The sequence below is a fragment of the Perca flavescens genome, chromosome 15 (genome assembly GCF_004354835.1).
Source record: "Perca flavescens isolate YP-PL-M2 chromosome 15, PFLA_1.0, whole genome shotgun sequence".
In the NCBI taxonomy this organism is placed as follows: domain Eukaryota; kingdom Metazoa; phylum Chordata; class Actinopteri; order Perciformes; family Percidae; genus Perca; species Perca flavescens.
The window spans coordinates 3,997,937-4,014,178 of NC_041345.1; the positions used below are offsets into that span (position 1 = coordinate 3,997,937).

The following is a 16,242-nucleotide window of genomic DNA, read 5'->3' on the forward strand; positions in this document are numbered from 1 at the left end:
TGAGTGAAATGTCTCATTAACGATTGGATGAATTATAATACCTTTTATGATCCTCTGACTTTTAATCTAGCGCCATAATTAGGTCGAAATTCCGCAACACTCGCTAGATCCTTTCTTCCGCAGCCAAACAAGAGGAAAGTCTGCACTCCGTCAAATTTACAGCGTAGTTTTGCGGGCTGCCATTTTTTTTAAATCTGCATGGATTGAATAATAAAATTTTGGTCTCTATTGAAGGTAGCTTGGCTACTCAAAAGTGGCAGGTTTGTGCAGGATGTTCCGTGTCCCACAAGTGACGGTTCTCTCTGACCAATCAATGGTCTGCAGTGTTTTAACTCCACCTTCTAGTGTCGGCTCAGCTCACTTGGAACCTCGAACAAGGTGGTTACAAAAAAAGTACCAAGTACTATCCACAACTTGGAAAACTTTTGGAAAACCAAAAAAAGAGCGAGTCGAGTTGAGTAGAGCCATGCCGTGTCATGCTGCGGAAACAACCAGGCAAATACCATGCTGCCTATGTCGTCCAACTCCTAAAAGCTGTGTTGTGTGCTGACAGACAATAAAATGTGCTTCTTTTTTTGTCTGAGCTGGTTTTACAACACTGAATAGGTTGCTGGAAGTTGTCAACTCATGCATGTTTATGTCAGTGTGTGTCAAGCTCCATTGAGTGTGTTAGCTTTGCAGTTGAACTAGTTTAGGGAGAGGAGCACTGTGGTCTTCTGTTAGTGGAGGGAAACAAAGAAAATTGGTGGCAGCTGTACTTCCATATTTAAAAAAAAAAACTAATCCATGGGACTAGTTTGTCTTTTTTTAATTGTCTCATCTTCAGTGCGACTCAACTGATCAGTCAGCAGCACATAGTTTTACAAGTGTAAATACTTCTCACTAAATGCCCTTTTACTGCCACGTCTATGAGCCAGAACAACATATTAACATTTCAGAGAAATCCTGTACCCAGAAGTGCTGTAGTGCAGTAAATCACATTTGCAATTTCTGTCCCGCCAAAAATGTGTTCTATATTCAAATACATAAATATGAAATCCTGCCTGTATGTGATGGTGACCAATGCAAGGGTGGGGATAATGAGCCAAGTGTATTCAGGCCATGCTGGCAGTCTCAGGCTTCATACTGTACTGAAAGTATCCACACAGAGTAAACATCATACATGCTGGAGGTGTATTATTCGTCTCGCAGTATTGTATACTTGTCATGTCTGACTCACGTGTCTCTGTATTGTATCTCTGAATGTGTGTGTATGGATGCTGAATGCTGGGCAGATTGCCCGCCGGTTGACGTGCGAGGACAAACTGCAGAGTTGTGGGTAAATGTAGACAGACAGAGGGAGTGGAGACTAAAGAGGAGGTGGTGTTTGCTGTAATTTAGGAGAACAAGGGAGGGGAGGGGCAACATTTACATTCATCACAGGAGCTCGCCTCGCCTCAACTCACATGGCGTGAGAAAGTGAGGGAGAGGAGAGCGCCAGAGCAAGTTGAGATAAAAAAATAAATAAATAGAGACGGCGAGATACAACGAGACAGAATGGGGTTAAGCAAAAAGATCTTTTCTGTGTTTCTGTATTTTCCTTCTCTTTTTTTTTTTTTTTTTTAAATGCAACCCCAGGAATGTTTTTGTGGCGATGAATCTATAAACGCGAGGCTCTGGAGTCTTAAAACAGAGCAAATAGAATATTCTTGGGAACACTTTCAAATAATCTCCTCTGTGAGCTGCAATGAGATAAACAAACTGAAAACAAAGTTTGAAACAAATGGGCGTTTTTATTTGTAACTAAAAAGGTGAAAGACAAATGATGCTATTTTTAAATAATGCACTTCAAAAAATAAATGACACGGAGCAATCCCGGAAGTGGAACATCGTGGATATAGACCGTTCCCTAGGAGGACAGCGATATGAGCGAAATCCGCTGAACGGCAGCAAAAGTGCCCAAATGCTCACCGCTCAGAGTGCTAGCTTCAGAGTGCTAGCCAATGAGAGGGCAGACTCGCGAACGTGACTCCAATATATTATCCCGTGTACACACAAATGCTATATTTAAAATTCCGTACAAATTAAAAGAACGGGATTTTCCCATAGCTAACGTTATAATACGTCTCTGTATGACTAACGTTACATGGATGCTAATAGCTAGCCTGGCAGAATGTCGCCACGGCAGTTTTAATATACATTTGTTTTATTAGTAGCAGTGTAGTAACGTTAGCGTTGTAGCAATGACAACTAGCTGGTTGCTAGCGTGCTAACGTTATGTGAGCTAAACGCAACTTTTTAAGCGGCAAAGTGTGACTGGAGTAGAAAACTTACCAAATACCGTAGTTTGTGATAGGCAAAATAGAAACTGATAGAAAAGTATAAACACCAACATCATATCGTCTGCAAAACGTGCACACCGTCGGCATCATATTTGTGCTGACACAATGCCGCTTGGAGTTGCAGTTTAAAAAAGCTGCCTGTGGAAACCCAGTGTAAGCGTCTGCGTGCGTGTGTGTGTGTGTGTGTGTGTGTGTGTGTGTGTGTGTGTGTGTGTGTGTGTGTGTGTGTGTCCATACTCAGCACAGTGTCTAGGTTGAATAATCTTTATACTGTAGGTCAGCAGGAACAAATCTGAACACATTGGCCTGATGTATAGGCTACTGTCTGTGTGTGTCTGTGTGTATTTGTGTGTGTGTGTGTGTGTGTGTGTGTGTGTGTGTGTGTGTGTGTCACAGTATGTGGCTGTGAAGATGGCCAGCTTGGCACAGCACTGGTAAGTAATTGAGCGCTGGTCACCGCTCACGCCTTTCCTCTTCCACATCCCCTGCCTCCTTCTCTCTCACTCTCTCTTCTCTACTTCTTCTTCTTCTCCTCCATCACTCTCTCCCCCTCTCTCCCTCCTCTCTGGTATCCTAATTTCCTTCCCTTCCTTTGCTCTCGTCTCTTCCGTTGACACAGTACAAGGCTGGTAACAGTTGCAACAGACGCAGGAGGCCGTGGGTGAGGCCGAGCATGGACAAAGCAAGGGCAAAGGGAGACAGCAAAAGAAAAGAGGATGACATTAGAAAAGAGGTCTGAAGGAGAAATGAACTTATTGAACTCAAGAAAAAAAAAAAAAAAAGAGGAAAAATTTTAACTAAATTAAGCATTAGATAACAGTTAAGGGGGAAATATACTTGAAATTAAAATGTGTTTGCAGAGGTAAATGAGCGATCATTCCATATTTCATCAACTTTAGGTGCAATCAGATCTTGATGATATAATTATATTTGGTCTAGAAAGGGCCATAATTAAAAACAAAAAGGAGTTATTGACGCTTTGACCTGTGTAAAGAGTTGCGTGTAATTCATGAACAATGCAAAACACGGTTAAATCAAGTGATTCTTTTATATGTGAACCTGCATGCATTAAGTGTAATTAAGAAGGAATTGTTGGGTCTTTGTAAATTACAGAGTGTGGTCTAGACCTACTCTATGCGTAAAGTCTCCTGAGATAACTTCTGTTATGATTTGACACTATAAATAAAATTCAATTGAATGTATTTGCTGTCATGTGAAGTATATCAATATCAAAAAAAAGTGTTTTCGATATTGACTTCAACCCAGATATCACCCAGTACTAGTGGTTTGGAAGTAGAGTAGTGGCTCACCAGGCTTGGTTCACTCTCCCACCATGCACCTTTATGTGTCCTTTGGCCCATTTTCTTCCAGTTTATTTCCTTTATTTACATTGCAGTGTGTCCTTTGCTTATTTCCAAATCACTTTGAAGATATGACTTGCGGGTTGCAGGATTTGTGCCGCTGATGTGACCCGGACAAGCGGTTGACTCGCACAGAGTGATCCTCCTTTCTCAAATTTTACTTCTTGGTTTGCAAGCTCTGGGCCGCGAGACACAGACACTGAACAAACAGACCTCGAGAGTCTCACTGAGTATACAGGTATCTCCCCTCAGAGCCATAATCAGAAGCAGTGTGACTTTGCTCTAGTATACTGTCACATTGTCATGAACCTTATGATGAGAATAGGCCAGAAACTGATGCACAGTTTAATAGTGGGGAATATGTAAGTACGTAACTACAAATAATTCTACAGTTTTAAATAAACATATAATAATAATAAATGTGTTGCACTTCAAGAAAAGGACTGGAGCCTTTTAATCAGATATTTAAATCGTTGGCATTTAAAAGTGCTTTATGTAATGTGCACTGACATTTTAAAATCAATAGATCACAAATGAATTACTGCGATAAGCTGGTGTAATTAAACAAATGAGAGGCATGATGAAGACACATTATGTCTATCTCAATCTTCTCTTGTGGAGAACATGTGGAGAAATGTGCCCTTTCCCTCTTGAAAAAAACAACAACATTTGCATTGGAAGAACATTACCCTCCTTCTAGTTTGAGCCATAACATTGAGTCAAATCTGACCCAAACTATAAAACCCAATCTAGAGGCTCATTTATTTACAGTGGGTATACTAATGAAGCTAAATGAATGCCGTACTGATATTTGGGTGTTAAAATACTACTCGCGCCCCATTTGAATGACATTCTGATCTACAGCGACTCATATATGAACACGGTTTGTTATGTTTGGTGGTGCAGGTTGGCCAGTTAGTTTTTGTTGGCGTTTGTGGAGCCTGGGCTGTCTACAGAGACCGCATTTTTTTTTTTACAGTGTTTTCAGGGGAAAGGCAGCTAGCAGACAGTGAGGAGATGTTTACTGTATGTGACAATAAATGTTGTAGCCTAAAAAACGCGGGACATCACTTAGAGCACCTTTAATTATATGCTCACAGGATTGCACTGTGTTTACAGAACTGTGTCACGACCTGTCACCGGAGAGACAGAGGTCCATAACTGGACAGATGTAAACGGTTGGAGGGGAAATAGTTGTGTTAAAGGTTAAAGAGGTGGGTGTCGGGGTTAGGAAGGGTGAGGCGCCATGCCTTGGGGCTGTGGGCAGGTCATTAACTAGAATTTGTACTTTTTCCATCCATATGTCCTCTCTGTTTATACGGCATGCACTGACTCATCTCAGCCCATGAATAGATAGAAGTCCATTCCCTCTCCACCGCTGAATCAGGGCGGGGGCGGCTGGAGATAAGGCTAATAAGAGTCCCAGCAAAGGGCTGGTGTGAGCTTCACGAGTGGATAAGAGGGGAGGAAGGTTGTTGGAGAAAAAGGGAGGATAAGGGGTAGGAGTTGTCTTGTAGGCCTTGGTGATGGTGGTGTAGTAATAAGTGGGAAACAGAGGGCTAGACTATTTGTGTCTAGAGGGAAGAGAGGCTGGTGCTAGTTGCAATGAAGTAAGAGGAGGAGGGAGGAGAGAGGGAAGATGAGGCTGTTGGGTTGTAAGGGCATGTCCAGAGGGAGACAGGAGACGTGAGTGGAAGGTGTGGCTGATGATCCCGTACCAGTGGGACACAGAGCGAGAATGAAGGAAGAGAGGCCAAGAAGCTGTAGTAAAAAGATAGAGAGGTGTGGGAGTGAGAAAACGGGGGGAAAAAGGAGGTTAGGACACATGGGTGGGTGTTATAGGGAGGTGCGTGTGCACTCTTGACAAATTGTGTTCTATTCTACTGGCTGCTGAGGCTACATCCACACTGCTAGGTTTTCTTTCTTTTGCTATGTTTACAGTGGTGCTCATAAGTTTATGAACCCACGCTAAAGTCAGTCCCTCCAGAAAAACGTGATTATGCGATCGCATAACTCAACGCATAATCAGCCAAAGTCCGCATATTTTTGCGGGGGCCGCATTTTTCCGCACTTCCGCCGCATAAATTGCCGATTTCCGCGCAAAATATGCGGGGCTTGCATGATTTCATAATCCCCGCATTTTCGTTGCAAAAAAGTCACATATATCTTAGTAGAAAGTTGAAAAATGTTGCGTTTACTTCACACAAGAGCAGCCATTTTCCCCTGTTGCCATGGGAACGTCATGAAGTGACGTAATTACGCGACGTGAACATCATCGAAAAGCAGGGTGTTGGGGGAATCATTTTTTTTTCTCTTTTTCATCAAACCACAGTTTTTGCAAGTTTCCGCAATTTCATTGCATAAAATTGCATAAATATCCCGCATATTCCATCGCATTTTTTGAGAAAACGTGCCGCATAATCAAGGATTTTTGCCCGCAACAATCACAAAAAAACTGAAATAAAAAAAAAAAAGCTGACTAAAAAGAGGAATAAAAAATCATCTTTTGGAAATTAATCTTAATGCCTTAATTTACAAAATCCAACCTTTAAGGACATACATTTTCTTTGTGAATGAATAATGTATCGTAAATAAACAAATGTTCTTCCTTAAAATACAGGGGGCATAAGTCAGTCCACCCCGATGTTAAATTCCCATAGAGGCAGGCAGATGTTTATTTTTAAAGGCCAGTTTAGTTATTTCATGGATCCAGGTTCTTCCCCCCCCACACACACACCTCCTCCCCCCACATCATCACATACCCTTCACCATACCTAGAGATTGGCATGGTTTTATTTCAGTTATAATAGCTGGTTTGATTTGCATTGAGAGATGATCTTATGGAAAGTACCCCATGCCAATGAAAACAGGACAGCTCGCTTCAACGCAGCGTAATAACTCCTGAAAATAATGTCTCACAAATGTACTGCATATTATATATTGTCTCTGCAGTCATCTCAACCATCAACAGGAAATAATACTCACGGCTTGTTTTTTCCTGTGAAGAAATGTTTTGCGGTGTTGGTGAATTCTTCAAAAAACAAAACGGCACTAAATGTTGCATTAAAATGAGTTGTAACTCGCGTTACAGAGAGATGAGAGGGTATAATATTACCGAAATGTAATTAGTAATGTGTCATATTATTGTGTTCACCAAAAAGGAACACATTACTGTAATTGCGTTGTCTTTTTTACCGCGTTACTCCCATCGCTGGTCATGGGATATGTGTTGCCAGACTTGTTAATCCGGACGGAGATTAGCCCTGCTGCTGTGTGGACGGAGATCCTTTTTGTTTCATAAAAAAGAACACTGTTTAGAAATGAAAACGCAGTAGTGTGGATGTAGCCTGAGCATGGGGAGAAACACAGAGAGGGATGGGAGTGAGTCGGTGGGGGAGACGGTAGGAAGGTGAGGAGGAGGGATGGATTCACACCTGGTGTAAATCTGTCTGTGTGCCTGCTGTTAGCCGCCACAGGATGAACCAGACCTCGGCAGCGAGCCACATTCATAAAGGGAGAGGAGGAAGTGTGGATAGACGGGGCAAATAAAAGAATTGAAATTGAAGACACGGGAACGCAAGCGTAAACAAGGGGCAGGTGGATAGAGGATAAAGCCAGGGTGGAGGGGGGGGGTGGAGAATATAGACCATGGGCACTTTAAGTCCATCGTGTCACGTCTTTAAATCACAGCTATCTCATGTCATTTCAGATTATTTCACTAGTCCTCTCTAAGTACACATGACCTTTGAAACGCTCTGCATTGATCTAGTGTTTGGGAGCAATCGGTCTACAATGTAAAGCAATAGAGCGGAGGAGTGAGACAGAATTTGAGATGGAGAGAGTGAAAGTGAGGCAGTTCAGAGAGGGGTGAGGTATAGAAAGAAAGTTATGGAGTGAGTTTAAAAATGGCCACATTCTAAATGGCCCGAGTAAATTGAGACCAACGGGGTTGGAAAATAGGACACATAAATTTAGGACTCTCAATATTTCTCTCTCTCTCTCTCTCTCTCTCTCTCTCTTTAGATGTTTCTTTCTCCATAGAAGGGGAACACACACAGACAGTGGGTTGTCACATTTTCTAAACCAGGACATTGGGAAGGTAGGAAGACACTAGTAGTGGGGTATTTCCATCACAGGAAATCAGGCATTACCAAGCCAAGCTGCACCAGAAAACCCAGTTTACAGGTTCTGAATATCTTTCTATAGATGTCTGAACTGAAAGTCATTTTTTTTTTTTAAATCCTTAAGATTTCCATTGAAAATGAAAGCCCAGATTTCAGTGCACCGACTAACTTCTTTACCGAAACAACATAGGTTTGTTTTGCTGCCCCCCCATTTCCTGGGACCTTAAAGGGATAGTCTGGATACCTCGAAGCGGGGTTGTATGGAGTAGGTATCCATAGTCAGAGTATTACATGGCGGTCGGCACACCTAAAAAAAATTCCAAATCGGTTTAAGTGTAAACTATATTTAGAATATGTTCACCGCTATATCTTGCAGTCAGACAGCGCGTTACGACAGAGAACTGAAGCCGTTATATCCATCTCTGCTCTCTTCAGAGCCACCAGACTCCTTGACAAAAGTGTGTGTGTGTGTGTGTGTGTGTGTGTGTGTGTGTGTGTGTGTGTGTGTGTGTGTGTGTGTGTGTGTGTGTGTGTGTGTGTGTGTGTGTGTGTGTGTGTTGTCCCGCCATACAGGCTGTCCCTTTTACATAGACGTGGATTCGGCTCTGTGAGTACTTCCGCTGCCAGCTAAACAACTCTATCCCCCTAATTCGTCTTGTTACCTTTTATACCAAACGGCGAGGCAGAATAACAGTGCAACATTCCCGCCTTTAAAGGTCCAATGTGAGGGAATTTCTCCCATCTAGCGTCAAGATCATATATCGCAATCAATTCTCTCTCGCGCCACACAGTTCAAAGTGCGTATTATAGCTACGGTAGCCTTCACGCTTTTTTCAGATGACGACGGTCTCTTGCGCTTTTCAATCTCCTTTTTTCTTTTTCTGGGCAAAGAAGAAGAAGAAGGCTCCTGTTCCTGAAATTTGGATTTTAAATACGTGTGGTCCTCCATGTTTCCTTCTTCAAACTTGTCGGGGCCGGGAAGCTATGATACCCGTTAGCAGCATTAGCAGCACCTGTGAGTTTATCATGTGACAGAGAAAACGCGAAAGGTGGAGCAGTATGTCCTGTATGTCCCTTACAGGCTAACGTATTTCTAGATGGAGCATGAATATGGAGCGTCTACCCCAGTTCATGCAAAAATTTCAAGCCAATAGGAATACTTGGAATTGATGGTGGTGGTAAATATTCATGAAAAAGTTTGTGAACGGGCAACACAGATTTTGAGAATGAACAACTAAAAACTGAGACTTTAACGAGCTAATGAGAAACAGCCAGTTAGAAAAAAAAAATATATATATATATATATATATATATATATATATATATATATATATATATATATATATATATATATATATATGCCAGCCTTTATATTTGGTGTTTGTGGAGGAAAGTAGTGAGCCATTAACACAATTTACATTTTTATTTGTTTGAACTTTTGGAAGAAGAAAATGTCCAGGTGAGAGAGACACACAGACAGGGAAACTACTAACAGAGAAACCCCGGAGAATAAAACTGGACAAAGGGAGCAGCAAATAAAAGGAGAGAGAACATATCCGGGATAAAAGGATAGATCAGAAAGCTGTCACAAGGGTTTTACTGTGCTTTACTGGACACAACAAAGTCCATGAATGAGCGAAACAATTAGGGGGAGCGAGATGAGAAGGAGACAGGAACACGGAGAGACAGACAGGAGGAAGAGAAGCACCGAGAGAGACATCAGGCACAGGAACACTCGACTTTTAATTCTCTTATCATTTACAAATGCTCCTAATTGCTAAATGTTTTAGCAAGGACGCGTGCTGCCAAGCCGAACAGCACATTACATTAATAGAGTACAGGACCTCAGTGATTACTACAACAATAGCTGCTATTGTCGGACATTAATTGGGAATATAAAACGCAGGCACATTTTTGCTCAATCCACTGGACTAAAACTCTCAGGAGGACATAAGAAACAGGAAATGACGCCTAAACGAGTCGATTTCTTTGTGACTAAAAATTAAAAACGGGAACATTTTTTTCATCTTTGGAAAACGAAGTATGTGATTAAATGGTTCAACACGCACACGTCCTCCACAACAATTATCCCTGGACACCAATTCTACACCATCATCGAGCCTGTTACACACACACTCGCACACACACTCGCACACACACTCGCACACACACACGCACACACACACACACAAAAATCGCTAATTTTCTTCCTCTTACAAAAGCCTTCAACACCCACGGGCAAAACGACCACATATTGGAAACTAGGAAAAGCCTGAATTATTTGGGCAAAAAGTTAATTGATCACTTCCTGCTGTTCGGTTCCTGGAGACGGCTGCCAGTCACACAAAAGACGGCAGGAAACGGATTTGTTTGTGTGTGGGAGCGCTGATCTATTTAATATTCATACATGAATTGCCCTTGCAACACACGTCTTACCATACATTTACGAAAACACACGTGTGTGGGCATGAGCATGCCTGTTAATGTCTTTAATGCGCCTGCTTGCGTTATGTTTGCATGAGTGCAATTCATATTATAGGACATTTTCCCCTCAGGTCATCAGGGTTGGCTGCTTTCCCTTTTTTCATTAATTGCTGACGATCATTTAAATCCGGTGCACAAGTGGATGCTATCGCTCTCCTAATCTACAGCTCCAGCAGCCTCCGCTCATAGATTAGCTCGCTGTTCGTATTATGTAGTCGCCCTGGGGTGATCGGCGACAACTACAGCTATTTGTACCACTACAAAGCCATACCTTCTAGACAAGCTGAGGAAAATGGCTCACCATGTCTTGATAATGTGAGCATTAGCCAAAGCTTTAGATCACACTGATTACTGCGGTCCAACAGACACTGTGGAGGGACAGCACGCAGGGTGGTGCTGGAAGCCACTACAGACAAAAGACTGGCAACTACAGCCATGTTGGCTAGGTAACAACACACACACACACACAGATGCACAAGGACACACACTCCCTCAAACTGTTGGATGCTTTCCCTCTCCCTTCTCCATCTCCTCCTTTATCTTGTCCTGTCTTTCACAGATGTGGCTACAGCTGCATTCTATCCATCTTTCTCTCCTCCCCATTTCCTGAGCAAAGAGGAAGCTTCTCGTTTTCATATAACACTGCCGACGTCGGATAGATGGTGATACACCTGCTGCTGCACTCCCTGCAAGCACACGCTCTGTGTCACTCTGTCTTTTTCACTCCCTCAGTCTTGCAGCCATGCGGCCACTGAGTGCACTCATCCTCTTACTTACAGCACAGCCCTCCCTCACTGATCTTATTCATTGATATAGATGTGAGTGCCCTTTGCCTCCATCCATCTCTCTCCTTCCCCTTTCCTCCTCCGCCTTTTTCTTCAATCCTTCTTAATACCGGAGCCGCTTGGCTTCCTCTTCCCATCCCTTCATCTATTTAACTCTCTTACTTTCGAGCTCATGCACAAGTTCACTTTTTCCTCTGCACTCGCAGTAACTACAGACAGCATAGAGCCACTTCCCACTGGCAAGCTGTACGTACAGATGCAACCACTGTGTTGCTGTAGTCCCACTTTTTTATTGCTGAGCTGCTGCTGCTGCAGTTTGGCTCCATCCCACAGAGGAATAGCTTTAAAACAATCCAGTTTTCTTCTTGTTACAGATGTCAGAAGACTCAGTGAGTCCTAAGGCTGATTAATAGACAGATATGCTGCAATAATCTTGGGTATGATGTTGGACTGTATGAAATTCAAATTCAAAAATGCTTTGTTGGCATGAATGTCAGGAAAACAATATTGCCAAAGCGTCAAGAATAATACAATTAAAAAAAATACATATATAGAACACGGGTGTGTGTGTGCGTGTGGTTTGTGTGCGTGTGTGCGTGTATCTCCCACTGGCACATAATGCTTTGCACAGCTTTGTGTTTCATTACCACAATACCAAGTAACTCTCCCTGTAGATGCATTATGTGAGCAGGAAAATGTCATTCTGATCCGCTACATTTTATGGAATTACCTTGTACCGTTCCTCCAAATTCTTTTCCTATTCAGCTGCATTAACAACAAATCTAAATGCTGTATTCTCCCCGTTCTGCGTCGCTCCCTGTTATCGTCCTTCCTTGGATCTATGATGAAAAAGGAGGGGTTGTCTTGCCAACTGCAATGGCAGTGCTTGGCCTTCAGTTTTGACGGTGCGCACATTTGTGTGTGTATTTGTGTTGTGCGTACCTCATATGGCAATCCCTATTTCCTAATCTTTGTCAGTCCCTTTTCTTCAGACGCTCACTCCCAATAACAAGAAAAGAAGAAAAAACACATACCGCATATATCTTTCTTAAGCTCCATAACTCAACCTTTCTTTCTATCTTCCGCAATTACTCACTATCACTTCTTTTCCATCTCGGCTGCCCATACGGAAGAGAAGTTTTCTGTCCTCACACTTTCTTTCCCTCCTCACTTCTCTTTATCGTTCTCTGAATGCCCCGCTCACTTTCAGAGACATTTCTCCCCTCCTCCCTCCCTCCCTCCCTCCGTCCGTCCCTCCCTCCCTCCCTCCTCTCCTCTCCTCTCCTCCCAGTCTGAACGGTGTCAAACTGTCTCCTCTTCTGCTGTTGACTCGGCCCTTGTCCTCTTATCTGTCCATCACCTCTACAGGCAGCCCCATCTGAACCCCGCCCGATCTGGCAAAAAAATAACTCAGACCCTTCTCCTCTCAGACATGCTTTTACTTAACGTAGAATTTCTTCCACCCAATCTCATCCGCACTATCTCAATTTCTCTTTACTTTCTTCATCTCTCGCTCTCTCTCTTTCTCTCTCTCTATAGTATTTTCGCCACTCCATTGTCTCAGCCCATTAGGCAGACACAAATCCGTTTGGAGACTGAGCCTTAGCGCAGCCTCGTCCTCGCTCTCCTGGGCCCCCGGTGCAGCCAGGAGGAAGCTCTCAGGAGACGCAGACTCTGGCTTGTGGTCGGGAAAATCCATTTAAACTCCTGCCACAAAACACTGCTCTTTCCTGCTGCCTGGTGCACTTAGGGCACGTGTGCTTAATGAATGATACTGGCTTTGCACACGCACACAGGCCCATGCATTCCTTAACTATCCCTCCAGCGCTTTTTTTTTTTTGTGTTTTTATCTCCTCCTCCCACAACCCTGCATCTTTCCATGTAATAAGACACACACATACTGTACAGGCCAAAAGTTTGGACACACCTTCTCATTGAATGTGTTTCTTTATTTTCATGACTATTTACATTGTAGATTCTCACTGAAGGCATCAAAACTAACAATGAACACATATGGAATTATGTACTTAACTAAAAAGTGTGAAATAACTGAAAACATGTCTTATATTTTAGATTCCTCAAAGTAGCCACCCTTTGCTTTTTTTGATAACTCTGCAAACCCTTGGTGTTCTCTCAATGAGCTTCATGAGGTAGTCACCTGAAATGGTTTTCACTTCACAGGTGTGCTTTGTCAGGGTTCATTAGTGGAAGTTTTTTCCCTTATTAATAAAAAAGCAAAGGGTGGCTACTTTGAAGAATCTAAAATATAAGACATGTTTTCAGTTATTTCACACTTTTTTGTTAAGTACATAATTCCATATGTGTTCATTCATAGTTTTTATGCCTTCAGTGAGAATCTACAATGTAAATAGTCATGAAAATAAAAAGGAAACGCATTTGAATGAGAAGGTGTGTCCAAACTTTTGGCCTGTACTGTACGTGGCATTTAAGGCATACGGTTAGTGGGGGTTAAGGGTTAAAGACGGTTGTGGCCGCAGTTCAGGGGCGGATGTTTAAGAAAGCAGAGAAGAGAAGCTGGGTGCATTACGCTGTGAAAAAGTGTGCCAACTGTGTAGCAGCGTTTTGCATGTGTGCCTGGAAGAGCGGCGTTTTAAATGGGAGCGGACGGTTCCCTGCCATTTCTCTCCTTAGTGCTCTAATGAGAACGAACAGAGAGAAGAGCTACAGTGGTGGCCGCTGGCCTCGCCGTGTCACTGCGACTCGTGTCTCTGCTGGTACAAAGACCTGATGACACCAGAGGGTCAGCAGACAAACTGGAGGACAGCGGGAGACGAGGACAGAGGCTGAGACAAGAATAAAGCTCTACGTGGCCCCCCCGGATCAAACAGCGTCGACCAAGTTCCCGACAGCCGAAGCGAAGTGCAAGTATTTTAGTAAAGGTTTCGCTTTCCCTGCATGAAAGGCTTTTCCTTATTATTTAATACAGCTGCATTTATGCACAAAGTACCAAATGAATGAGCTGATTTTGTGGAATGAGGTCCAAGCCCAGATCCCAGGCGAGAACAGATAAAGCAGCAGCAGATTGCTTTATCCCATTAGGCGAGGCCTAGTAAATAGGCAGAGATCTAGCTCTCTGTTCTGGTGAAATCTCCAGCTGATCCTGTCACTGGCATCAGCACTTTTGGCAGTTTGTCTTTCAAGTCAGATACCCCAGCTTACCGTGCCTGTCTGCCTGACTGTCTGCACCCAGAGTTTATACTGATGCAGAGGACGAGATGAGACATCCTCCGTTGCAGCCAAATCGGTCAAAATGGCGTCACTTTTTGGGTAAACTTGATATTAAGAGGATAATGCAGAAGGTTTAAGTTGCGCAGAGCATGTCTAAAGCCTGTTACGTTCAGCACAAAGTAGAGCCCTGCTGAATCTAACCGGTAGACCCTGTTAAACTTCACTAATTTTAGATGAAACAAAAAGGAGAAAATTAAAGATGACAAATCACTAGAGAGCACGCCCAAACACTGACACCATTAAGAAAAATAAACAGCAGTCGTGTGACGTAATGTGTCCGTGACGAGCGTTCACGGTGAGTGACAGACATACCGCCAAGATTGACAGCAAAGGGCAGCCAATGGAAACAAAACCCTGCACAGATCTGAGTTCACACACTGGCCTCGCAAGAACCAAACAAAATTACACCTTAAACTACAGCGGCAATTTAACAAGTTGGTCCGTTGAACTTCCAGTAATGAGACTAAACAGTAGGGTTGGGTATCATTTTGTTTTTTTCTGATACCGGTGCTAAATCAATACTTTTACAACGGTACCGGTACCTAACCGGTGCCCTATTGGCACAGCGTTTCGGTACCCAACCCTTCTAAACAATTCAAATGGAGTTTTATTAGGTGTCCTTTGGCATAATAAGGCGAAGCACTGCTACTTCTGCTACTTGGGCGGAGTGATTAGCACCTGAGAAGCGCCATGGTGAGGAGCAGAGAGTTCGCCTGGAGTTAGCGCTAATCAGTCCGCCCAAGTAGCAGAAGTAGCAGTGCTTCGTCTTCTGAGAATATAGTTCCCAGTATGTATACGGTTAGAAAATGGCTGTGTTTCATGTGACCTTGTTATTTGTACACGCTGTGACTATACAAATCACAACATGTAAATAGGAAAATGTTGGTGTTATTTTGTCACTTATTGGGAGCAGTAGGCTAGATGGAGCCGGTTACCTCCAGGATCTGTGCTAAGCTAGGCTAGATGGAGCCGGTTACCTCCAGGATCTGTGCTAAGCTAGGCTAGCGGTGGGTGGTCAGCCAGAGTTACAACACGCACAGAGATGAGAAGGGTATGTATGGACTTCTCTAACTCTGGGGGATACGCTGAATAAGCTAAAGTCCCAATAAGTCGGCGTGTTCCTTTAAGGTCACTTTCCATTCACTGTTTCCAAGGCAAGCTCTTTATATTCAACCCACTTCAAACCACCCACGCACAATTACTTTAAGCAGGGATAACTTTTTAGTTTTACATAACCTGTACGGTTTAAAAATGAGTGCAGTTTTACTGAAGAAAGACATTTTGAGTGTCCTACCTTGGCGGCCATGATCATGGAGGAGCCCCCGCGGACTCCGAGGATGGGGATGTGGGTCTGGGCGGAGATGAAGTCCAGGATTTGGGCGATGGCCTCCTGGTCGGTGTCGTCCCCAAACACCACGCCCTGCAGCCAGTGCTCCGTCATGAGGTCACAGATGCTCTTGATGATGCTTTTAGGGTCCGTCTCGTTCATGGTCAGCACCTCCACGTTGGGCGCCATGTGCAGGAAGTCGTCCTTCTCCCGCGCCCCGGCCAGCGCCACCTCGCTGGAGTTGCCCACCAGGACGACGGCGATGCTGAGGCCGCGCAGGATGTTGGGCAGGGCCATGTGGTGGGGAGGGGGCTGGGGGATGGGGATGTAGTGGCCGCCGCCGCCGCCACCACCGCCTCCGACTCCCCCACCGCCTCCCCCGCCTTTCTCTCGCCGCGAGTGGCAGGCCGGGGGCAGGTGGAGAAGACAGAGCAGCAGGAGAAGAAGCGAGAGGTGGCGGGAGGCGCTGCTGTGGCGCTGGAGCGAGGGAGGCGGGGGTGGAGGTAGGGGTCGGACTGGCCTCTCCTGCTCCTGGGCGACCGAGGGGGCGGAGCAGGAGGCCCCAGCGTGGCCCCGAGGCGAGGAGGGGCT

At 44.0% G+C, this 16,242-nt stretch overlaps 1 protein-coding gene across 1 annotated transcript; it reads right to left on the reverse strand.

The window, feature by feature from the left end:
• Nucleotides 1–2,483: 2,483 nt before the first annotated feature.
• Nucleotides 2,484–15,953, reverse strand: LOC114569571 (glutamate receptor ionotropic, NMDA 2B). The gene is made up of 2 exons (XM_028599494.1): nt 15,619–15,953; nt 2,484–2,947 (listed from the first exon to the last, which is right to left on the reverse strand). The coding sequence occupies exons 1-2, from the start codon at nt 15,946–15,948 to the stop codon at nt 2,822–2,824; spliced, it is 456 nt and encodes a 151-aa protein (XP_028455295.1). The 5' UTR covers nt 15,949–15,953; the 3' UTR covers nt 2,484–2,821.
• Between the last annotated feature and the right edge of the window lie 289 nt (nt 15,954–16,242).